Source organism: Apis laboriosa, unplaced genomic scaffold, assembly GCF_014066325.1.
Source record: "Apis laboriosa isolate Shangri-la unplaced genomic scaffold, ASM1406632v1 scaffold28_cov147, whole genome shotgun sequence".
Lineage (NCBI taxonomy): Eukaryota > Metazoa > Arthropoda > Insecta > Hymenoptera > Apidae > Apis > Apis laboriosa.
The window spans coordinates 1,120,705-1,147,529 of NW_025222687.1; the positions used below are offsets into that span (position 1 = coordinate 1,120,705).

At 37.7% G+C, this 26,825-nt stretch overlaps 1 protein-coding gene across 1 annotated transcript in view; it reads left to right on the forward strand.

The window, feature by feature from the left end:
- Nucleotides 1-16,356: 16,356 nt before the first annotated feature.
- Nucleotides 16,357-26,825, forward strand: part of LOC122714237 (tyrosine-protein kinase Drl-like) — a 99,724-nt gene continuing 89,255 nt past the window's right edge. The window contains exon 1 of the mRNA XM_043935419.1: nucleotides 16,357-16,795. Coding sequence (XP_043791354.1) covers nucleotides 16,651-16,795 — 145 coding nt within the window. The 5' untranslated portion in view covers nucleotides 16,357-16,650. The remainder of the gene's footprint in view (nucleotides 16,796-26,825) is intronic.

Here is a 26,825-nt window from a genome sequence, read left to right on the forward strand (position 1 = left end):
AAGAATTCCATAATTGGAGGCGTTGGAAACTCTGTGGATCACCATATCTTCGAAGACCACTTCTCTGAAAGAAGATCGTAATTAGCGAAATTTCCTGTCAAAGCGAACGAGGACCGCTTGTAATTATGGAATAAATTCGAAAAAATATGTATATATATATATATATATATATATAGTACACTCTTGTCATCTCGATGAGGCATCCCTTTGAGGACGATCGTCCCGGATCTTTCGCCAATTAACGCTATGGACCCGAGAAATTGAGCTTCCGAAGATTCAGATTGTGTGCAAAGGATCTCGTGGGCGACATTGCTCGAGGGGGGCGTGCTCATCCAGTCGTCCTGATAGCGCGCAAATTTCTCCCACCTTCCCTTTGAACCTCGCTTCCCTAGCTCTGATCGCAGCTATCCCTCGATGCGTTTAATCGACACACAGAGATGTAAACCGATATCGAATCGATCGTACGCGAACACCGGCTGAAAATTTTCGAATTGGACTTAATAACGCAGTCGAACGCGATTGTTGTTTTATTGTCATTTTCTATATATTGAATTTCCTTTCCTTTTCGCTGTTTCATACATATTCGTGTCGAAAAGTTGTAGTATATTTTGCACGATATATTTACTATTGAATTGAATATCTGATATTGTTACAAACTTCCATCCATTGGCTCAACATTCGTAAGAAAGCGTTTGTTCACAGCGGTATTGCTCGCTCAACCGTCTGCATTTCTATTCCACGTATCGTATTCCTCGTTCTCATCTTCCAGTTGCTTGTTTCACTCGAGTTCTCGCAAGTCTCTCGTTAAGCGTGCTATAGTGTAATCCCTAGTGCAATATCAGGTTGTGTGTGTCCACGTGAAATTGGTCGGAAGGAAAACGATATATTTTCGAAGTTGTAATCTTTGCTCGATCGAAATATTGGCTTTTTTAAAAAACATTTTGTACATGGCGAAACCGAGCGGTGATCGGTCGGTAAAATATCCGGCGAGTATAATTTATCGATTAATGTCTCTTAATTTCTTGGCAACACGATGTTGCCGTTATCTTCTTGTTTCGGAAAATAATAACGATTATTTAGTTATTTTATTATTAATTATTCCCATTATACGATCACTATAACTTTTTTAGATATTTGTTTAGGATTTTCATTTGTATCCAATTGTTGTCCACATCGTATAACAACCACTCTTCCTCACAAATTATAATTCTATTCAAAAACTTTTCGTCCTCTGAGATTTTTTTCCTTTTACTCACGTCCGAAAACTGCGATTCGAGATACGTTTATAATAATAATCTAAATTCGTTCGCTTCTCAAAGAAATAGTTGAATTAATAGAAAAAGAAATGTACAAGAGGACGACGTGAAAATATGCTAAACGAAATATAGGTTGATCGATAGTTTGTTTCAAGATTTGCCGGGATGAGGATTAAAAACAGGTACAATTTTAATCGGGAATAATAAAATCGAAAACGCTTTACATTTTCGTCTCGTTTCGTGATTTTTTAGGAAATTAGGCGAATCGATTTACTGCAAAATTGACGAAAACTTCTTGCCCCCAGAAATCCCGATACAACGATCCACGCAATCTTTGCTCGATTGCTCGGGAAATTACGTGTCGCGATTCACCATTTTCCTCCCCTCCCTCGTTCATGGCCCGTTCACTCTTCAACTGCGCGTAACCCTCCGTGGCTCCAATGCTAATTTTATCGCCGACGACGTCGAATTATCCGAGTCATTATCGTGGATTTTGATAATATCGGGTGTAGCTCTTGCCCGTTTATTTCTACGGTGAGGGGAGAGGAGGGGAGGGGAGGGGCGACGGTGGCGGTGTAAACGAGTATCGAGATATTTACACATCGGGATAATGGCCGATCGTTTGCCCCGCGTTTATCCACCCTGTAAATCAATGGGATATTTAATCGGCTGATAATTTAATCGATACGCTAATTACACGTAATTTTATTAATAACCGGGGCGTTGCTCGATTATCCGTGCCATGGAACTCCTCCTACTTGTAATTCATAACATGTGACTTTCCATTCTGGCAATTCGAATCTCTATGAGATCGCGTAATTTTGCACCGGTTTATCGAAGAGTGATTATTATTTTGTCCGTTTGTTTGGTTTGTTTTCCTTTCTCTTTCGAAGAAGGGAACGAAACGTAACTTCGTCTTTTTCAGGGAGATTGGCGAGGAAAAAATTAAATAAAATATCATCAGTGTTTCGAGTTTTTTCCTTTTTTCTCTCTCTCTCTCTCTTACTTGGAACAATTTCAATTTGGAAAAAGTTGAACGCTTTATTCCTTATCTTTATCGTTCTGGCGTGTCGAAGAAGAAATTCATGGAATTAAGCATTTGACGATATACGTATCTAAATTACATGGTTTTTTCTTCCGACGGATATCGTATTTCACGAACGTTTCGTACACATTTCATGCACGTGCAACTTCGCATTTCTCCCCGCATTTACCTCTCCTTGCCTCGAGGAAAGTAAAGGTCCGGTTGGCGAATTTTTAAAAAAAAAGGGGAGGGGGAAAAAGAAAGAGAGAAAGAAAAGAAAACGAGAGAGAGAGTTTCGAGTATATCTTTCTTCTTTCCGTTCGTGCGACTTGGCAGGACAAAGAAACGACTCGAGTAGCAAGAAATGAGGGGAGGAGAGGGATGGAAAAAGGTCGGTGATAAATGTTTGAGAGGCCGGCGCAATGACAAAACGTTTTAGGGTCGAAAAGTCACGATTCGAAGTAAGGATACCTCCGCGCGTCCAACGATCCGTAAAAATATACGATATCCATAATCTATCGTTTCGTAACCCTTTCGATTCGAATCACGATCACGTTTATCTCTTTTAAACCCGTTAAAAAAATATATCAAAAACGGTCAAAATTCTTATCCAAAAATTTCTCCAAATTCCATTCGAGCACACTTGTTTTTCAAACTTATTCAAAACGCGATATAATAAATAATTGTAAGATCGAAAACGAGATCGATTACGAATAAATGTTATCCGTAGCACTTTTAAGTAGATTAACTTCGATGCAACTTTACTCGAGATTTTTAACTCTTTTAACTTGGATCAATGCCCGACTCTGTGCAACGAGGAAGAAAAGAAAAGAAAGAATAGAAGGAGAGAGTTGGCGATTCGACTCTCCTTTTATTATCTCTTGATTTGCCCTTGCCTCGAGCAACCGAGAGCGAGGTTGCAGGATATATATTCGGACAAATTTGAACCGGGCCAAGAGCTCGTAAAAAGCTCGCCCTCCCGAACGTCCCCTGCCATCTAAGCCCATCGGGGTTGAATGGTATCCGGCAGCGGCCTGTATCTCGACAAACACGGGGAGGGGGAGGGTGTCCACGACCGCTACTTTTCGGCCAATCCTACTCCTCCTTTCGAGGAACCGGCTTTCAACCTCCCTCCATCCCCTCCCATCCACGTGAACACCGTAAAGAGCTGCAAATTGCTGTCCACGAGTCAACGGCTGGAAATATATAAAATTTGGCCGGCCGCCATTCCTCTCTCACTCCGTCCACCGCCAAAACGGGGGAAAAAAAGTGAAATCTCGTGTGTATGAACGGCAATCGTTCCGTCGATATTTTTTGCAATTAGGCGACGAAGATGGAAACTTTCCTTTCTCTCGAGAAAAAAAGAAAAAAAGTGATTAAATATCTCCATGATATTTTGTTTAGAAGAATACGTATATCTTGCATATTTTAACCGAGCGGATAAATATTTTTGCATAGGTAGAGTGGGATAACGAAAATATTCGGACGCTTATATTTCCAATTTTCGATGAACGAAATATACGAAGTGAAAGGAACTTGTTTAAGGCAATATATAGTAGAAATCTCGAGATTATTATCGGCAAAATTTGAAAATGATTCGCCAATTTATAGCAGCAGTTATAATCCGTTTATTATAAGCATATTAATAGATTAAAAGTATTCGAATCGTTTCATATATATATATATATATGCAATATTATTTAATATTATCTTGTAATAATGTCTCGGTCGACGTTCCATACCGCAATTTCGTAAAATTTCGATCGATGGAGTTCCAATATTTCTATAATTATTTCTCAAAGCATTCGCTTTGAAGATATTTCAAATTAATTTAATTTTTTCCCCTATTTCAACCCGTAAATATCTGGACTCCGCGTGGAGTATTTAACATACGTATATCTTATACGTTGAAATTAGAAGTCTTCCAAATTTATGGTCACTATTTTTGAGATTGTTCTTCAGAATATCTATTTGTATTTATCGAGTATAACTAGTTGCCGCTACATGCACCCCCACATAACCGTGTTTTACCGTTGGCCGTGCATTTTGGACGTCCAATCATCGTATTTGGTTCCCTGCATACATAATTTCGCCCGTTCGAATTAGACTCATCTAAAAATATCATTTTCCTCAAAATTATTATTTCTTGTTACAAATATTTTTGCAAAAGTCAAAGTCTCTTCTTTTTTGATTTTGCTTATCAACTCTACTCTATGAAAATTATTATTTCCTAAGAATAATTCTCTCCTAGGGTTCATAAGACGAACGAGTAGGAAAACGAGTTTTCTTCATTCACTATTTCATTTTAGGTTAAAGAATATTGATCCATTTGATTATTATTCTTTGAATCGAGAAACTATTACTATTTAGGTTAGTTTCAGGAAAATAAGAATATAATATCGACGATATGTAAAAGTAATGCAAAGTCAGAGAATATTGATCCATTTCCTTGACTATTTCTCTTTCAATAGGCAAACTATTACTATTTAGATTAATTTTGGAAAATAAGAATATAATATCGAATTTTGATGCATTTTTGAAAATTTGACGATACATAAAGGCAATTTATGTCAAAGAATATTGATCCATTTCCTTGACTATTTCTCTTTCAATCCACAAACTATTTAGATAATTTAGATTAATTAATTTTGGAAAATAAGAATATAATATCGATTTTTAATGTATTTTTGAAAATTTGATGATATGTAAAGGCAATGCCAAATTTTAGATAATTTAGATTAATTTAAGATTAATTTAAATAATATTAAAGTTGATGTATTTTCGAATATTCGAACGCAATGAAATTTGCCATTGATCGTAGGAATTGTTAGAAAAAGAAGAAGAAGAAGAAGAAGAAAAAAAGAATATGACGTTTTTGCGGCGAAAAAAAATTTGCTGGCTCCCTGCTCCGTGCTTTCGTCCATCTTCCTTCCGTTTTTCCTCCACTCCCCCTCTTCTCTTTTTTTTATTGCTCTCATAGGCCGGCAAGTTTCAATGAACTCTGCCAAGAGTAATAAACTATAAATTCACCCCCCTCCCTTTTCCGCCGGAATGTCTTCAACCCTCGTCGCGCAACTTCCTTCGACAATAAGAAGATAAACATCCCGCGTGTCTTTACGTCCTCTCCCCAAAGGGGAAAAATTTACATTCGTGTAAAATTACGTACGTAAATCTCTACGAATTTTTCTCAAAAATTCGCGCAGCGTGTATTTCTTTTCTTTTTAAATTACACGTTGGAATTAGAATTTCTTTCTTTCTTTCTTTCTCTTTCAATCGGCAAATTATTACTATTAATTATAAATATAAATTATAAATAATAAATTAAATAAATTATATAAATAAATTTAATAAATAAATTATAAATCTAATTATAAATAATTAGATTAATTTTAGAAAAAAAAGAATATAATATTAAGGTATCTTGGAATATTCGAGGGCAATGAAATTTCGTAGAGAGACGATTTTTCGTCGAGAAACACGACGGTGTTATTGTGGATATATTTGAAATCGGCACGCGATCAATTATTTATAGGGGGGAGGAAAAAAAAGGGGGAGCGAGAATTGAGAGTTGTGAATCGATGAGATTTTTTAATACGATCGTTTGTACACGGCACGATCGGAATAAAATAAGCCGGCGGTGTTAACGGAAGTCACGTAGGGAGGCTTAAAGTCGCAAACAACTTCCCCCGTCCGTCTGGATCTATTAATTTAATACCGTGAAATCGCTTTGTTTTCCCTCTAAACAACTTGGCGATGCGAGTAGCAGGCCGCCTCGTCACTGCTTGTCGAGGAGTGAAATATCTTATTTCGCAAATTGTACGTTTTAAATCGTTTCTTTGTTACGTGAACAATTTATGTATCATTACGTATTAATAGAATTATCAAGAGAGAAGAATTTTCTTATGAGTGTACAAAATGTACGAAGTATATTCTTTTAGATAAGGATAGAAATATTTGGAAAAATTTTCGCATTAATGTTGCAACGAAGAATACTCGGTATACGCTAATATTATCCAAAGTTTGCGTGGCACGTTTATCACGTTTGATTTAATTCGAAGTTATTTCTTTATAAAATCCCTTCTCTTTCAATCGGCAAACTATTACTATTACTATTAGATTAATTTTAGAAAATAAGAATATAATATCGAGGTTGATGTATCTTGGAATATTCGAGCGCAATGAAATTTCGTAGAGAGACGATTTTTCTACTACGCGTAATTAATATAAAATTGCGATTTTAAACGCGCGAGATAAATAAAAATATTACTCTTATTTCGGGAGTAATTTTTTTCTGAATTTGGAATTTTCCAGCTCGAAATGTAGGAGATGGATAAAGCGATTAAATTCGTCTACGAATTTTTCTGGAACGGGGAAGGGACCGACGGATTATTCGCGACCGTTCTCAAAGAAAGTGGCAGAGGAATGCAATCTGACCGTGCAATTATCGCAGAGGGCGCGAGGAAACAAAGTGCGGAATCGTATTTCGCCGTTTAGTCAGTGTGGCGCTGCGCGATAAGAAGACCGCCATTCGATCTGCTTTTCGCTCTCTATGCGCCCTCTATAGGGTGTTTTGCGAGCTTCCTATCGATGCCAGCCATTTCGAAAAGAAGAAAAAAGAGGAGATAATTAATCCAATCATCTCAAAGAAGAAATATCGAAAATAGAGGATTTATTCTCTCTATAATAGAGACAATCATTGTAGAGCACGTTTCGCTATTGAATTTCACGAAAGCCAAAATGACTCTGTTTTCGCGACTCGCATTAATATTAATCAAATGTATACTATATGCAGGTACCGTTATTGCTTAAGTTTAAAATCTAGCGCATTACACGCAGTCAATGGGATAAATATTTTCAATATCGTTTTCTGAAATTTTAAATACATAAATATATAAATATTTTCCATATTGTTTTAAAAAAATAAAAAAATAAATATTTTAAATAAATTTTAAATATATAAATAATTTCAATATCGTTTTCTGAAATTTTAAACATATAAACATATAAATAATTTCAATATCGTTTTCTGAAATTTTAAATATATAAACATATAAATAATTTCAATATCGTTTTTTGAAATTTTAATAAATATATAATTTTATATAAATATATAAATATTTTCAATATCATTTTCTGAAATTTTAAATATATAAACATATAAATAATTTCAATATCGTTTTCTGAAATTTTAAATATATAAATATATAAATATTTTCAATATCGTTTCCTGAAATTTCAATTCAAAATCGAAGGGCGATTAATTAGGCTACTGTTCGGATGGAAGATGGCCACCCGGTACGTGACAGCGCGGTGTCTAGCATATTGTAGGATCCTTTCCGTGAAGGGGTGGCCACCCTTATCTTTAACGGACAGCATTCCAATCGGAACGCGCGCCCTTCTTCGCTCCTTATAAACCGGGCAAACAGCTTCCAAACCGACCCCCAACGCGTCTGAACACGGTTATCGAGCGGCCCTCCTCTTTTATTTTATTTCCACGGGGGACATTTAATCGAATCGATCCAATTAGGGGTTAATCGATTACATTAATATTTGGACCGATCTTCTTAATTCCTTTCTCTCGTTTTATCCCAATTAAAAATAAAAGTTAATTAACCGCAAGGGCAAGTTTATTAAACGATCGTACGGTCCTCTTACGAATGTGCGTGAAATATGCGAGAAAAGAAGAAAGAGAATACGTTGTACGATGATTCGATGGTGCCTCTTCGAGAGGACGAGGGGTCGAATTAAACAGAGGAGGAGGGTGGAAAGCGGCGAAGGAGCAGACCAAGAGGGCGTTTTTTTTTTATTCGAGGCAAAGGAAATCGGAAATATGGAGATCTTAACGTGAAGAGGATCCCGGGACCGGCGAATCGAACGCATTAAAAGTCCATTATCGGTCGATGCGGAGAACAGAAGAAGGAAGGTCGAGAACAGAGGGGAGATGGAAAGGAGAATATAACGAGAGAATTAGCACCCTTCTTACTTGTTGACCCTTCCCTCGCCAACTTTACTATACAATAGACACGTGCCTTGATCATTGAAATTTTGAGATTGAACGAGAAAAATTCGATTCTTTTATTTCGAAAAACTCTTTCGTGAAGGTAAAAGCAATTTCCTTTTCTTTTACCTTCGGACGAGAGCACGAAATCCTCCTCCACCGAGTTTCAAAGATCGCAAAATTTCCTTTCCCTGGTAAAATATATAACGTTACGTCCTCCTTCGCTCATCCTCGTTTTATCCGAGTCGATTTACCACTATATTCCCCCCTCCACCTATCTAAAAGGAGCGTGCTTAACTCCATTAAGGGGATATATATATATAAGGAAGGCCGTACAACAGTGTTTTCCAACTTATATATCATAAATATTACGCAGAGTAAGGAAGGGAAGGGGCTTTTTGTAAGCCACGATATTACTTTCTCTCGAATGGTCGATATATAACAATTGGGTAGTACCGTTGATCAACTGGTTCTTTCCCGTACCACGTAATGCAAAAATGAGATAATAAAAATATATTTCTCTAACATTTATTCTCAGCGAGAAATGGATGAAATGAAAATCTTGATTTCGTTGAAACTCGACTAGCGTAATAGTAGAGTAGAGAGAAAAATTCACGTATGAGAAATTGTGGTGGTGGACAGTTCCGTGACTCATTACTGAGGGGGAATCGACGTGGCCCTGCAGGGCTTGACGCGTTCATTCGATATTCTATCGAGTTATGTCTCGGCGAAATATCGATCGGGTCGATACGAATGTTCCCCCCTCCCCCTGTTCCTTCTATGGAAACATGGCGGTAACATCGTAGGATACTACTATCGTAACTCCGCTCTTTTCACTCGTTACTCGACTCTTTGAAGATTTCCCCTTTCTTCTTCTTCTTCTTTTCTCGGAACGGAAAATCGACTTTTCGAACGGCCAAGATCAGTGTCGATTTCGAACGAAGTCGTTGAAACATGGCGGTATCCCATTTCCCTCTGATCCGCTCGCGGATTCGAATAGTCGAAGGATTATTTGCGATTCCAAGATTTTTAACACGCGGCTCATTCTTATCTTCGATTAATTCACAAGAGAAAGAATTATGTATATTGTAGGTATTGTTCGCAGAGTGGTTTCGTTTTTTCTTTTTTCATGGCAATGTAACATCGAGTCGTTTCGCGTGAAAGTGAACAATCGAATTCGACAAATTCAATTCCCGTAGCAATTTCTCGATCTTTCAGAACGTGGTGCATCTTTAATTGTCGGGACGAAATTTTGAAAAATAATTTTTAAACTGATCTATCGTTAATACACCGTTTCTCCATAGATTTCGCGTAACTTTCTTTTCTTGCTTGAACATTGTTCTTACCTTTTCGATAATAAAAAAGTAAAATACGTTGAGAATGCTCCTTTCGGTTTTGCTCACATTTATTATCACCCACGAAACACACACAATTAAACACACACAGAATCGAACGAATTTTTCTTATAAATAAACTACGAAATACCAATGCTCTCGAAATATAATACGATTTGGAATGAAGTTGGCTGCATAAATGTGTCGACTAGCGACACTCGTGTGAAAAAACGAAATTACTTTCCAAACACTAATATATATATATATATATATATTATATATATGCATATATAAGTTAGTACGTAAAAGATTATTAGAAGTATGGAACTTTGTTTGTAAAGAGCAGAGTTGTTAATTATAATAAAAGTTGTTAATATCGTTGAAAAGTCAAAGTCTTAAGTAATTATTTATTAAAATAATTTTGAACGACATTTATTCGTGGCTATTGTAATTGATTCGCTTTTCGTATAACCTATTTGTTTGACATTATATTGTTATCGTTATGTTCTGAACGATAAATCGTCCAAATAACTCGAATTATTAAATTTTGCCCATCATCGGTGAAAGGGAAAGATTTGTCCGTCCGAATGGGACGAATGAGAAACGCAGCTCTCTGGAAAAGCGTAGATGTACGATTCTTGAAAGGACATTTTCAGGGAAAATGCAGGTTCCATTCCATATAGTGTATACTCTCGCATCGTGTCAAGTACTACTAGAAACCTTTGAATCCTTACAATTCTTGGCAATTGATGGAAAAATATCGGAATAAATTCTCCTCTATTTTTTTTTTTTTTTTTTTTTGAGTAGAAATTTATTTATCCATTTTGTTTTTTTCTTTCTTTTTTTTTTTTTAAATTTGTACTCGATAGAACGTGGAAGTATTCTCAAACGGAATTTCTCGTCTGCGAATTGGTAGCGTGGGATCACGTTTCCAAGGGAAAACGATTGAAAGTACGTTGAATGATTTAAATGGATTGCTCGCGTGTTTCAGCGACAGCCATCGGGCTTCCCTTCCCTCTTTGCCTCGCATGTTCATACCAATTGCTCGCTCACTTATTTATTTGCTTAAGAGCTATCACCGTTCACACAATTTGTCGAATGCGCGCGTCTTTAAATACTTCAACCACCAACAACGGGCACGTTAAATCGAATACTTTCACTCGATCCACGTTTCGATAGGAATCGAAAAATCATCTTTTTAAAAAGGAAATATTTTTTCACCCTCTAAACTAAAGTGTAAAAGTAAAATTTCTCAAAACCTCGGATCCCTTCCTATTAATTTATTGATTCACTTGAGAAACTCTGTAAAAAATGAAAGTTTGAAAAATCCCCCACGGCCTCGAAGATTAATGCCTGTTCTCAAACAGGGCAGAAAGAAAAACGGACGGGACGGGGATCTTTGTGCAAAATGTTCGATGAAATAATAATACGTCTTCGCGAGGCATCTTTATTCCCCTTCCTCGTACGAACGGTGCGAAAACTCGCGAAAGCGGAACTTGTTCAGCGACTCAGTGGATTGGGAAGAATCGGTGGTGGACCGATCGATTTCCAATCATTATTAATTATCAGAGTTAATGATCCGGCTGATTGGAGGGAAACCGTCTCGAGGACCTCGTTAGAGTCCCTTTCGTTATAGATATTTGTTCACTCTCCACCGTCGATCTCCACCGACGCCCCCGTTAATTAAATAAATTCACCGCTAATTGTATTCCAGCTTTTCATTACAAAACGGATGGATCGGATGGATCGGTTCGACCCGCAGAATCCTTCGAGGCGACCTTCCCCCTCCCTCCCCCCTTCCTTCGCCCACGCAATTCCCACGGGCATTCTAAACGCGCGCCACTCTCACACTTCCGGCCCCCCCCGCCCTTCCTCGCTCGGTATTAAAAATTTACACGCATCCCTTCGATACGCTGGTTAATTAATTACACTCGATGCTAATATTTTGATAAAGGTGTATATACATCCTCTCGTTCTTCCTCTCTGGAGAATTTCAACGCCTCTTGGAGGGCGTTAAAGGGGATCGATTTCCCTTCCCTTCCCTTTTTTTTTTTTTTTTTTTAATTTTAAACACTCGAAAATTTGTGCTCAACAAGAAAATTAATTAGACGGTCTGTGAATCTTTGATAAAAGGGGATTTTTTTTGAAACGAGATTTCTTATCTTCGACGATCTTCGAAGATACTTTTTGATATTGTTTCGATTTTTTTTCGAAGGCAAAATATTATTGTTCATTGGTGGAAGGAAGTTTCGTGGGTTTCTTTGTTCACGATCCTGACACCACACGTTGCATAGTAGTAGAAGAGATATAATTTAATGATTAAATTTTTTTAATAAAATCCAATTAAAAATGGAAATAATATCTTGATATTGAAAACTCGTCAAAATTATTCTCTTTAATTGGATAAATATGAAATATTCCATAATACATATATAAACATTAATGGTTTAAATATTGCACGAATAAATAAATGTAAAAATATTAGTTCATTAAGTGACACTATTCTTGTTATAAATCCTAACTTAATATTGAACAGGCAACACAATTTTTTCCATATCCAATTCAAAAATTTGCTATTAATCCAGCAAATAATATTGTTACAATCTTGAAATTAATAAAATAATAATTAAATTTTAAAATTACAATTTAATCAATAAATCAACACATCGAATTAATGAATAAATTCCAGCTAAAAACCAAACATGAAACTGGTGTTGATACCATTATTGCTAATGCAATATTATAAATCCATTTATTTTATAAAAAATTAAATTTCATCTTTCAAAAAACAAGTATTATTATCAATAAATCACGATATAAAAATAATCGTTAAAAATTATTGAACGCAAAAGATTGGAATTTTAGAAATATATTTTCTATATCCATACTACGTTATTCGTATACACATAATATAGATTAAACTGATAAGAAACAAGAAATTAAAATTCTTCCTTGGATTCCTTGGATGTTACTCTAATACAATTTTTGTATTGCAAAATTAATGCTACAAAATTGACCAATCAGATCCGCATTCCTTCCCCCCCCCCCTCCTTCTTCCACCTCCACTTGCCTACTGTTCACGCACGAAAATGCAAATTCAAGATTAAAACGTACCGTCTGCCGCTATACGATTTATATAGATACAGGAGCAGAGTGAAAGATATTTGCCGTCATAATAATAAGTGGAAGGGGAGAGGGGGAACGGGGGGGGGGGGGGGGATGGAAGCGATGGCTCGAGTCGCGAGTGCGCGCGTCCTAAAAGCTGGGCCGACCGACCACCTGGCTGATATCAAGTTGAAATAAGAGAGGAACGACGACGAAGAAATGTAAATGTAAATATTAATACAGAGAGATACTAGGTACCGGTGGCTAAGAGGGAGAAAGAGGAGGAGGAGGATTTCCTCCTCCGGGAATCTTCCTTTCCCTCGCCTCTTTCGTCCGTTCAAATATTTAATGGATTCGGGATTCTACATCCTCCATCCACAGAGGTTTTATACAGAGCTCGGTTGCGCGATGACTTTGCTCGATTTTATATACGTGGTCGTGCAGGCGGGCTTTTACAGGTGTCCGTTTTTCGACAATCGTTTTATCGTCAAAGTGGCACCCTGCTCGATTCACCTCTGCCGATCCGTTGACCGGAATCGGAAAAGTGGAAAGTTTTGTCTGTGTCCCAGTTTTATTATTCAGAATTTTTTCCTTTTTTTTTTTTTTTTTGGAAACGAAAGGACGAAACGTTTTTGAAGATCTTTATTCTTTCGATCGGTCGGTGCAAAAATTCGTTTTCTCGTAATGGAAAATTTTTCGTAAAAAGGATAGTTAAAATTTATCAGTCGCTGTATATTGGATTATCCTTGGCTTTCGATTCGATGCGTGAAGTTTCGCGATACCAAACTTTTTCGTTTTTCAGGCTTCGGAAAGATATTAAAATTTATCGATACGATGCGCGCATTTATTGGATTAAATTAGATAAAATTTTCGTCGTGAAATAGAATTTGAAGAAAAAAAAAAAAAAAAAAGGAAATATTCACAATTTGCAATGATTTTGAAGGTATCGAACGATATTTTATAAAAAAAATTATCTCGTTTTACAAATACTTTCTACAAAGTCTCAGAGAAATCTCGAGCGAATTGAAACCGAGGAGGCTATGAGAATCCGATAAGGAAAAAAACAGATTGACCATTAATTAGTTGCCGATCGGTTCTGATCAACCTCTGGATGAGTTCCGCGAGATTTCACGGAGTTAATTAATTCCCCCCTCCGTATAATTAAACTTCCGACTCGGTGCACACGTGCTCGCATCACTTCCCATAAATAAGAAGACACTTGAATTCGAAAGCAATTTAACATTCGTAATCGGTCGTGTGAAGAAATCCTTTGGAAATCAGGCGTTAATTATTACGGCTAAATTAGAAAGTGGAAAATTATTAATTCGATGTTATTTAACGTTATAACAACGTTGCTCGACACGTTATTATTTCCATTGATCGATTAATAGTATCATATCTCGTAGCATATTTTCAACGAATAATATTTAAAAAGAAATAAAGGTATTGGATCGCTCGGAAAGTAATTTCGTTTTCTAACACGAGTGTCGCTAGTCGAACGTTTAGCCAGCCAACTTCATTCTAGAGTAGAAATTATTGGATCGTTCGGAAAATAATTTCGTTTTCTCACGCGAGTGTCGCTAGTCGAACGTTTATCCAGCCAACTTCATTCTAGCGTAGAAATTATTGGGTCGTTCGGAAAATAATTTCGTTTTCTCACGCGAGTGTCGCTAGTCGAACGTTTATTCAGCCAACTTCGTTCCAAACCGTGTTATATAATATTTCGAGAACATTCCATTGGTTCTATTGGTTTATTTATAAGAAAAATTCGTTCGATTCCGTGTGTTTGTGTGTGTTTTTCGCGACTGTGTGTGTTTTTCGTGCGTGATAACAAAGATGCAAAATCGAAAGAAACATTTTTCAGTGTATTTTACTTTTTTATTATCGAAAAAATAAGAATGGTGTTGCGGTAAGAAAAAAGTTACGCAAAATCTATGGAGAAGTGTGTGTTAACGGTACACCAATCTCAAAACTAGTTTTCAAAATTTCATTCCGACAATTCCAATTAAAGATACGCCACGCATTTTTGGAAGAAGACTTGACGACAAAATATATCGAAAAAATGACCAAAGAGATTTCTACAATTTTCTAATATCGAAGAATAAGACGAAGGAGGATAGTGAAGCTTGTTCCGTGTTATTTACTCGTTGAAAACATTGAAAAATCACGGAGGGAAGGGATATATCGTATCGGGGGGAGGATAAATTTCAAGTTCGAAGCCGGGTAGAAAAGGGGGAGGGGAAGAGAGGAAAAGTAAAGAGGATAGCGAAGCACGCTTTGCAGGATTTGACGGAATTAATTAACCCCGTGGTATAATTAAAGTCCCGTTTCGTCGGCTGGGGAACGTTGCTACACCATGAAAGTTAAACTGACGAAGATCAAATCGTGAATCCTAGTTGCAAACTGTGCATGGTGTGCCCGGTGCAGTGGAGTACGGAGAAAGGGAAACAGGTAGACAGGATAGGACAGGATAGCAAAAGAGGATAAAGCGGGAGAGGGGGGGGGAGAGGGGGATAAAGAGGATGGATGGAAGAAAGAAGGATGGAAAAGGGAAACAGTGGAGGACGAAGGGGAAGAAAGAGATTTAATGGTTAGAGAGAGAAAAGATCTTTAATTAAATTCTACCATTCTCTACCATTTTCAAACTGCTATGCGTTTTCCATCGAAACGTCGATAGAAAATCGAAGATTCGATAAAAGCTTTCCCGGGGAAGAGGCAAAAAGAAAAAAATTTTTTTTTTCTCTATTTTTTTTCTCTTAATTAATAATCGAGTAAAGTGTGTGTTTTTTTTTCTAATTTACTATATTTTCGTTATTAAAAATTAATTCGAATCGTTCTGAAAATTTTCTGTAAAAGATCATACGATTTATTTTCACATCGGTCACAAAACATTCTATCGCGGCGGCGTTTAAATTATAACGGGATTTGCAAAGTTGAAACACCGTGTTTGTCTTCCATAAACGGTATTCAAAACGTAAACCAGTCGGCGATAGTAGTACGAATCCCGTCATCGTTCAACGTCAAGATGGGTCTGATTCTTCAAAATCCAATAACATCAAAAATATTTAAATCCCCTTTATACGAAAAGATTTCCCCGCTAAACTTTCCCATAACGTTCTAAAGCTATTCTTGCCGGTTATTATTCTACATACCGAACTTTGAATTTCACTCGATACTTGCTTTCTTTTATCTTAATCTCGATAACTTTTATTTTATATAAAAAAAAAAAAAAAAAAAAAAAAAAGAAAAAAAGAAAGTAAAGAGAAAAAATGTGAAAAGAGATTATTTCACATTCTCTTATTTTGATATCGTTCGATATTTCGACGATTCTGATAGTGCATCACGGTTGGTTGGCCATCCAAAGGTGTGATTTACACTTACCACGATTCATAGGGTGTACGCACATCCTGTTATACCCCACGATTCGTCGCGTATTCGGTGTCGCACCCCGGAAAGCGCGCATGCGCGATTCGTGGCGCTTTCAATTCTCCAAACGACATTCGTCAGTTGCGCTCCGACACCGACGACGTAGAGGTCGTTTCTCCCGCGTTTCGATCCTTCCCTCGATATCTCGCCGACGCGACGAGTAACCATGTGATCTTCGCTCTCATCGATATTTCCTTCGACTATGGATGATCCGTGACGTACAGATCGAACAGATATCCTTCGACGTTTGATTCTTTCGGCAATATAAAAATGGAATTCGGTTCGTAAAGTTTGATCGAGTTTCGAATTGTGCACTCGAGGATCGGCCACGTGGAAATGTAACGTTGAACGAGGATTTTGTGCACGGTAAAAAGGATGCGAGTGACGTTTGTCGTTGTGAACGCGAGCCACAGGACTTTTTTGAGGTTATGGTCACGTGTGTAGACCATGTAGAAAAGCGGTAAAAGTGGTAGACGGTTTTTCGCGCGTGATCACGGTCGGTACGTGATGTTATTATGTGAAACAATGCGGTGGGGTGATGGATCGTGTGATTTATTGCGATGCAAGTTGTTCGTTCTTCTGGTTCTGGTCGGGTGCAGCGATGGATACTTGAATATCTTTATCAGCCAGTCCCAGGTTATGAAACTGTTGGGTGAGTACTTTGCCGACTATTTTTAATTTATACGGTAATTTATACGTCGTTTCTTTCACGATTATTCTTTATTCATATAAGATATTTATTTATTACATATTATATTCATCGTAGAAAATGGAAATTTTTTTGCATTCTATTCTTTATTTATCGCGTAATAAGAAAAAATTAACAAATTATAGTCAACGAACGATGGATACGTTTAAGAGAACAATATTATGAAATGTAATGACTACGCACTAAATCGTGTATTGTTTACATTCGTGTTTACTCAAACGATGTTAGAAACAAAATATACATTGGAAATCTACGACTGCCTTAGGCGAATTTCCCAGAACAAAAACGCGACTTCGTTTCATTTAACATTCACAAAGCCAAATACTTTTTGCGACTAACTACGTATTTCGAAGAAACACATCGATTCGTGGCGCGTAAAATATTATTACGTTATATTTATCGTACAGAAATATTTCATCGAGAACAAATTTTGCTACAATCGTAACGCGTTGAACGGTTCGTCATCATCGAAAGGGAAGGGAAAAAGAAAAAGACGGAGGCACGTAGAATTAAACTCTAGCATTTTATCGTATCGAATGACGAATTCAAAAGAACCACGAATACTCGATTAACTTTGTCATCGATGTCGCTTCATCAAGAGAGTGATACGGGAAACTGCGCAATGGGTGTATCGTTGAACTTTTAATTAGGAACGACTAGTAACGAGTCACGACCCCGTATAATTATCGAATTAACAATAACCCTGATAAACGATGAACGAATTTAACAGTGCGCATTTGCGTTAATCACGTCGAATCCCTCTCGTCCCCCGTTCTTAATGGAATATCAAGTAGCGTCGCGAAAAAAAAAATGTTACGGACTCGTTTATCAAGGGGGGAAATTGCGTTACAATCAAGGATAATTTTACGCGAGAGAAATAAACTCGTCGTTTTTCGTCCTCGAATTATCATTTTACTCTTCGTTATCGTTCTTTAAAATTCACGCATTATCTCATTGCGTTAATATCGTGTAAAAGTCGTGAAAGTGAGAGGGGGAAAAAATATTCCTTTATATATCATATACTCTTTAAAATGAAATAAATTTTTTTAAATCGGATCAAACGATTTGAAACTGCAAAACGATTGAAAACTCATTGTTTTTCACGATTTTTGATCTATAATTGCAATAAATCTTTATATCCGTAGCTTTTTCATGCATCGATCGTGAATTTTCGATGAAATTAGATTCATAAAGTGCACGTTTTAAATTTTTATCGTAGACATCATAGACAAAAAAATTATGATTTTTTTCTTCCGATCAATGAATAATTTTTAAAAAATTCTCTTACACGTATTAAAACTAATTCTTTTGACATCGCAAAAAGAAAAAAAAAATTCAAGTCGTTTTCAAAAGATGTACGAAATATTTTTTTCCTTTCACTATACATTTCACTATACGATCCATTCAAAGTTAAATTGTATTCGGACTAGAGAATTTATCGTTTCCTTATTTTCCACTTTGATTTACGGCATCGCTGTAGGACCAACACACGTTCCGCCCATTTTCCTTCCAATTTAAGACCATTCCAAACCGCGTTTCCCACGAGTTTCTTCAAAATGGAGCCGAAATCACCATGCTCCACAATTCGGCCAGCCTGGTCGAATGTGTACGGAATGGCGCTCGCTTGCGCGCGTGTGTGTGCGTGCGTGTGTGTGTAGTAGATTTTCCTTTTTGACGGTCAACACGGTTATAACACACGCGCCGGCTCTGTGTACCGTACTTAGTTCTCTGTTCCATTCGATATCACTTTACGGTTCCATGATTCATACGCCTCTCTATCTATGTACACACAGCTTGGACGCGTCAGTTTTCTGGCGAAAAAGCGCGAAAAAAGAGGGGAAAAATCGTGGAATGGCTGTATTTACGAGGCGGTGGTGCTCGTGACTCTTGGAAAATCGAGGCAATTCCCGCCTCCCGCTTGGCCGGCTGCCTCCATCGCTCATTTCCGCTGTCAATGATCTTACGAACGTCTCGACGTATCCATCAGCTTTTCCACGGTTGAACGGTGGATGCGCGTCGTTGCGCGATCGGCGAGAGATGGATATCGGCGAGAGAGAATTTGGTTGCAAATTGGAAACGAGCGTTCCACCGTGAATTCGATATATATTCTCGATTGATGATCGCGCACGAGCGTGAACGCGTTAGACGAGGTTATTAATTTTTGATATCCCGCCCTCTTGTAAATCGATGCTTATGCAATTTTCCATTGATGAGAGCTCGAATCGGTATCCGGTTATCCATCTATTCGCTCCAACGAAGCTACATAATCATTGATATCTTATCAACGCCTCGTAAAATATTTTTTCAAAGCAAATTTTCTACATTTCGGGTATCGGATTTAATAATTCTTTTTTTCGTATTTTTATCACAAAAGAGGTACGGTTTCCCCGTAACGCATTCTACGTTATCCTCGCTGAAATTTGAGAAGCATGCGGTCCGCGAAAAGTACCCTTTTTTTTTTTTTTACTTTCATTTTTCAACGCGTTATTTACAAAAAAATTAATTTACAAAAATGGACGAATTTTTCAAACTCCTTCCATTAATTCTAAAAAATTCTCATCTTTCAAGACATCGTAACGGCATTCGCGTTATTCGATCCAATCGTGCTTATAAAATTCGTCGAGTAAATTCTGCTCGCCTCTCCCTTTCTGTTTCAGAGAGAAAGAAAAAAAGCCTGTTACTAGAAGTAGCCCTCTCCACGAGCGTCTCTCGAGTTCTTCCATCCTAAGGTATTCAGATATCGCTGAATACTTGCTCCTCAAACTTATCAGCCGTTGACTACGAGAGTCGACCCGATCTCCTTACCCCTCCTACCTGTCGCCTTGAAAAATGCTCGATGGAGGGAGGGAGGCGCCCTCCCCCCCCCCCTCGCCGATTTCGCGCAAGGTGAAACACAAATCGAAGGAAACGACGTGTAACAATGGGTGGGTCGGTTCTCAGAGCCGATTTCTCAGCCGCGCAAGCGACCGTGCCAACTTAACGGCCGACGATAATCGTTAGATCTCGACTCCCCCTCCCCCCTCTTCCCCTCTGTGGCGCGTCGCGGAGGACGGAACGGGGAGGGAAGGGGAGAGAAAGGGTTGGATATCGCGTCGTGGCGGCATCGCCCGGCACTGGAGGCGAGTTTAGTCGTCCGAGGGGGAGGGGGAGGGGGGGGGGAGGGGAGGAAGGGAGGAGGGCTCTCGAAAGTCACTTAACTTAGATTGCGCGAGCGAAATGACTTTAGCTCCGCCGGAAAACTTCGTTTCGTCGGCTCGAGCATTGCTTGAAAGCGGCGAAAAAAAGGGGGGAGGGGAGGGGAGAGAGGAGAGCGCAGAGCGGTGACAGAGAGCGAAAGGTGGCTCGAGAGAGGGATGGTAGCATTGACGAATAGCGCGGTGGAGGGCAGGTAGGCGAGGGAAGAGGGATGATTCTCGTGCGTAGGATTGGGAATGTATATTGTTGATTTATAGCAATGTTATTATTATTTTTTTTTTATTCTTAAAACGAGAATCGATGGAAAGAATTAAATGGAAAAATTTGCCCAATTTTATTATTTACGGACGATTACGGTTGAAAAGTCTAGTAGCTATCATTGATGCTCGTTTCAATTTTACACGTTTTGGTGCGATAAATGAGACAGAGGGATATATAGATACGTGGGTTGTAAAAGTTTAGAAATATATTAGAAGTTTATAAGATATTTTTATTCTTAGAACGCCGATTGACTCGATGGCAAAAATTAAAAATACGCAACGATTGAACTTTTTATGTTTATTGTATAAAAATAAATAAGATAATTCGAATAAAGTTACTTCAAGTAATTATTTATCGAAATTCTTGAATAATATTTGACCATAACTTCATTTGGCATTATTTTCGCGTAATTTATTATTTTGTGCAATAAAGTAACTTTATATGGAATTTGGAAAATATAATTTTTTCGATTCAGACATTTTGTATATAATATTGTATATAATATTGTATATAATATAAATAAGGATTGGACGAACTGCTTGCATTAGCAGTTACGAGCAAACATCATTTTATAATTTATACTTGTTTAAAAGCGGCAAGCGTTCACACATTTATGGGCAGGAGAAGTATGGATAGAAGGCAAGCGCAGGCAAGGTTGTCGGAGTACACGAAAATACGAGTACGCGATTGGCTGACGCCTCTCATCGTGCCGAGTCAGCACGTATCCCTGAGAAAGTTTCAAACATTTATACGGGAAAACGGTTCGATGGAGGACTTTTAGCGTGGTGCGTAGTTGTACAGTTGATGGGACAGAAGGACTGCACGGAGAGCCTGTTCTGCAATTTCGAAACGTTAGTTAGATAATTGAAAAAGTATATTTTCGACCGAAGCGAAACGAAGTATATGGAAACGGGGATTTTAGTTTAAAAAAGAATGGATGAAAAAGATTATAAAACGATAAAGTTTCGATTTCGAAATATCTGGTAATAAACTTTCCACGAATCGAGAAATATTTTCGATTTTCGTTGCTCGATACCACGGTATGGTAAATAGGGAAGAGCGTATTGGAATTGCTGAAGGGGGAGAACTCTCGCGCTCTCTGCATTTGACATCGATAGATTTCCATTTCGTTCATTATATAACGTAGATGAGAAAAGTTTGAATTATTTTTCGAAAACTAGTTTTTCGTGAAAAAAGCTCGAACCAAGGATGAAATATCGCGAATAAACTTTTAAACGGATATGAAATTCACCAATCTCTCTACAGTTTCAAAAAGTGACGCGAAAGGTTTAACAAACGATCCTACGTAAATATTGTACCAAAACTCCCTCCCCTCTCTATTTCTATACAACACTTTTAATATACTCTCTCTCCGTTATAAATATTTCTCGGCGACTAATCGAACAGTGCGTACATACACGCAGTTGAACGTCCACCGTGAAGATAAGCGAACCGCGAATAGAAAAAAAAAAAAAAAAAAAAAAAATCCCATGTAGAAACTGGGCGCAACAGTTTCGAATTTTACGTTTCGAATTCGCGGCCAAACAAATTTTTAATCGAATCACCAACGCGAAGAACGTATGTATGTATATGTACGTGTAACGGAAATATTTTGGACGAGAAGAAGGAGAGGGTGTCGACCGTTTGATTTGGAACTTTTCGCGCGTATTACCGGCCGAGAGCTGTCCGTACACGTACTGTCCGGTGAGGAGGAACAGCCGGTCGAACACTTTCGAATTAACGCGGTCCTCTCGAATTGATTTTTAATTTGGCCCCAGACACGGCCGGTGCGTGCGGCGCAATCGGTTTCCGTCGTGTTTGCCCCGTCTGGACCGCGAAACGGACCGACAAACAAGTCGACGCAACGTGGCTCCTCGTTCCATGGGTGGGGGAGGGATGAGGGGGCAAAACTCGTAAAACAACGACGAGTTGATAGTCCGCATCTGTCGCCGGGAAACGACGAGGAGGAAATATTCTTTGTCGCGAGATTTTTTTTATGGAAATTCCTTTGCCAAATTGTTTTATTCCATATTTGTTAAGTTTGGAGATAAAAGAAAAGAAAAGAAAAGAAAAAACGTAAAAGTTTTCTCCTATATTCTTCAGAAGCTGTTCGATTCCCTCGCGCAACTCGTCCTCAAAATAAATAGAATTAAAGAAACCGACACATACACTATATATATATATACAGTATATGTTTCATTTATATTTAATTTCTTCTCGTGAAGCTTTCGCGTGGACTCGTTCGACTCCAGAACCAATTACTTTTTTGTCCACTCTCCCCCCTCTCCTCCTTCCCGTCTTCGCCGTCGTTTCGCGATCGAGATAAACGTCGAACGACAGACATTCGAGAACCGAATACGGACGTTTCTTTATATACGAACTCGTCGTTAATCATTCGTTTGTGTATTATAGGAAAAATATGGAGAGGGGAGGGAAAAAAAGTCGGTCCACTGGGATGAGTCGGTGGTGGATGCGCGTCGTTTCATTCCCTAGCAATTTCCACGAGTACACACACGCACACGCGCCCGTGCGCACACACACACGCGGGCTGCAAGGAACGTTAGCCAAATTGCAGCAGTTTGCCGACGGGTAGATCCGGCCAGACGATAACGTAAACCGCCATGGTTTATGGCTGAACGATCCGCCATGGGTGTCTCGTGTTTGCGCACACGCACGCCTCGTTGCGTGCGCGTTTGTACCTGTAGGATCCGCGTATTCACATATTCCCGCCGATATGCGCATAATAAATGGAGGACAGTTGTTGCGGTTGTAGTAGACAAGTGTAAATACATTACGTATTGATACAGCCGTAGGGATAGGTGAAACCGAGACGATTGACGCGCGCGGTTGCCGATACACGGTTTTGTCGTCTTAAATAAGCTATGAGGAGTGGCGTGGCAAAGATTCCACAAGTTTCTCTCGATCGATGTCGAGTCTTGCGAATAACTTTTGATACTCGTTGGGATGGAAATCATTCCCTTAACGCGCGAATATGATTTTCGTGTTAAATGCGAGAAGGAATTATTTTTTTGGTATTTTTCGATTAAGGGAAATTATTAGGATTCTGCGTGAGCATGATTAAGGAAAGAATTTAAACGTATTAGAAGTTAGTGTGGAGGATACGAGGAAGCATAATCAATATTGTATCGAAATTAATCGTTGAGGATAGGACGTTAGACGATGATTCATTAGAATTCTCGTCGTGCTATCTCGATTATCATAGGAATCGCTGTGCCAATCATGGCTTCCGAATTTACATGTCATCTCGGCCAGTTGGCTATGCGAAATACTCTGTCAATACAGCTCTCTGAGCCGTGATACGGTCGGTGCGTCGTGCGTTGCGACAGCTGTCTATATGTTTATCTTTATGTCGGAGGAGGGAACCGATCGGTATTTACATCTTTTTCGACGGAACGATGTTAAAATTATATTTGTCGCGAGACGATACGATGGATGAAATAGATAAATAAATTTTCCATTTTAACGACGAATCGCTTCGATTATTAAACGATTTGTCATAAAATAATTTAATTGTATTAGATCGATTCGCGCGCGCAATGATAATTCATCATCGTTGCCCAATCACAATAATTTCGAAATTAATCCGCAATATTGTCAACATTAATTGCATACACGTTAATTCGGATAATAACACCAGATTTTCTAATGAATTGTACGTTGCACAAGTGCTGTTACGTTAAATTGTATCTGTATTATAAACGTTGCCGCCTCTTGCCGTCTCGCGTTATAGAAACGTCATAGAAACGTGGTTTGTTAAACTCGAAAACTTGATTTATCACGTGGATCCATTCTCCATCTCCGAAATTTACACCTCCGCGTTGTTGGCGTGCTCGTTGTTCTCGATTTCTCTTTCAAAAAAAAAAAAAAAATAGAAAAAAAAGAGAAGAAACACGAGTTGGAAGCATAAATAATTTCGTACAAAGAGCGAAAAATATTTCGTTACGTTCGGCCGATTGTTACCGACCAACGTTATACTCCTCCATTGTCTTGCCAAGCCCCTTTGAGCGCAGGATACAAAGAATTAATTCGACAGCGCGATGAATTCATCCTTCGTGAATTTCATCGCACAATGGACACGTGGTGAATCGAACAGAAGAAAATTCTTCTGTTCCGAGATTCTCGTCTCCGCTATCTTGCGCTTTTATTTTTTATTATTATAATAATTCGAGAAATAATTAAAAGTCACGGAAAATATTCAAAAAGAGTTGTACGTTCTTGTTGTTGCATTGAACACGTTCGATGCTGCGGATAAAAAATCGAAGGGGATTCCCAGGGGCGAATTTATCGATTTTCGATAAGTAGAAAAAAATAATCGTAAAACGGTGAAAAATGCAACTGAAATTCAAAATGGCTGTGCATACGTACAATACTTGTAAAAAAAAAGCGCATACACGTGGAAAACACGTATTTTTCATCTTGCGGATTTTATTTTGCAAAAATAAATTAAAACCAATTTCTTATTTCAATTTTAAAATTCCAATTTTTAAGACACGTTATTATTCTCAACTTCAAGTATCGTATAAATAAATTAAAATCATCATTACCTTTTACTTCCAGTTTTTTAAGATACGTTATTATTCAACTTCAAGTATCGTATAAATAAATTAAAAACCGTCCTTACCTTCAAATTTCTTATTCCAATATATTTCAAAATCCCAACTATCGTACGAATAAATTAAAAACCATCCCCATTCATCTAAATTTCTTATTTCAATCCAAAATCCCAATTTTCAAAACCTCAACTTTTCAAAATCGTATAAATAAATTAAAAACCATCCCTATCTCCAAATTTCTTATTTCAATCCAAAATCCCAATTTTTAAAACTTATTTTTAAAAATTTTATTCAATTTCAAATATCGTATAAATAAATTAAAAAATATCGTTATCTCCCAATTTTTAAAACTTATTTTTAAAAATTTTATTCAATTTCAAGTATCGTATAAATAAATTAAAAAATATCCTTATCTCCAAATTTCTTATTCCAATATATTTCAAAATCCCAACTTTTCAAAATCGTACAAATAAATTAAAAACCGTTATCTTCAAATTTCTTATTTCAATATATTTCAAAATCCCAACTTTTCAAAATCGTACAAATAAATTAAAAACCATCCCTTTTCCAAATTTCTTATTTCAATATATTTCAAAATTCCAATTTTCAAAATCGTACAAATAAATTAAAAACCGTCCTTACCTGCAAATTTCTTATTTCAGTATATTTCAAAATTCCAATTTTCAAAATCCCAACTTTTCAAAATCGCACAAATAAATTAAAAACCGTCCTTATTCTAATATATATAAAATATATTTTAATATAATATAAAAAGCTCCAAATTTCTTATTCTAATATATTTCAAAATCCCAATTTTCAAAATCCCAATTTTTCAAAATCGTACAAATAAATTAAAAACCATCCCTATCTCCAAATTTCTTATTTCAATATATTTCAAAATCCCAATTTTCAAAATCCCAACTTTTCAAAATCGTACAAATAAATTAAAAACCATCCCTATCTCCAAATTTCTTATTTCAATATATTTCAAAATTCCAATTTTCAAAATCCAACTTTTCAAAATCGCACAAATAAATTAAAAACCGTCCTTATTCTAATATATATAAAAAATATAAAATATATTCTAATATAATATAAAAACCTCCAAATTTCTTATTCCAATATACTTCAAAATCCCAACAATCCCAATAACAAAACAAATCAAAAACCATCCCTACCTTCAAATTCCTCGTTTCAAATCAATCCCCAATTTTTAACACGCGTTATTATATATCCTCAACTTGGAATCCATCCACACGTTCTATTGCCCTCGCTGATATTTCGGAAATAACGGCGGAGGGGGGGGGGAGGAGTGGCGGTCGAGGATAGGTACGGGCAAACATAACCCGTGCCCGTGTTCCGTGCAACGAAATTGTCCGGGCAAACATAGAAACAGGCTGATGAGCATATATTAATTCGCCGTGCAAACAGGCGATCGCTAGGCTTAACCCGTTTCCATCGGCGGATCGATGATCCGCGATGAGGGGAGGATAAATTTTCACGCGTCTTCCTTCTCGCTCGCCGAGTATTTGCGTAAATCACGCGCGCCCGCCGATGCGAGACACGTGTAAATATGTACGGAATCACGGGTATGGGAGCGTGTATATCGGGGAATATAGCCGCGCCGATTCTCGTCCCGCCCTGTATAAATTTCCCGTATAAACCGATGGCCGACGTTCGCCGGATTGGATTGCGAATCACTTGCATACTTGCCGACGTATTAATCGAGGCGCGTCCTCTTCGACGCACCGATCATCCTCCCCTCCCTTCCCCTCCCCTCCGCTCCCCTCCTCGCTTTCGATTCGAAGCGGAGAGGCGTCCTCGCCCGTTCGTTTCATTTCGTGAAATTAAGCAAGCTTGTGGGCGGGGCAAATTGTGTACGAGGAGTAATAAGTATTTAGTCGTAGAGTATTTTCTACGAGCATTATTAGGTTATATATACA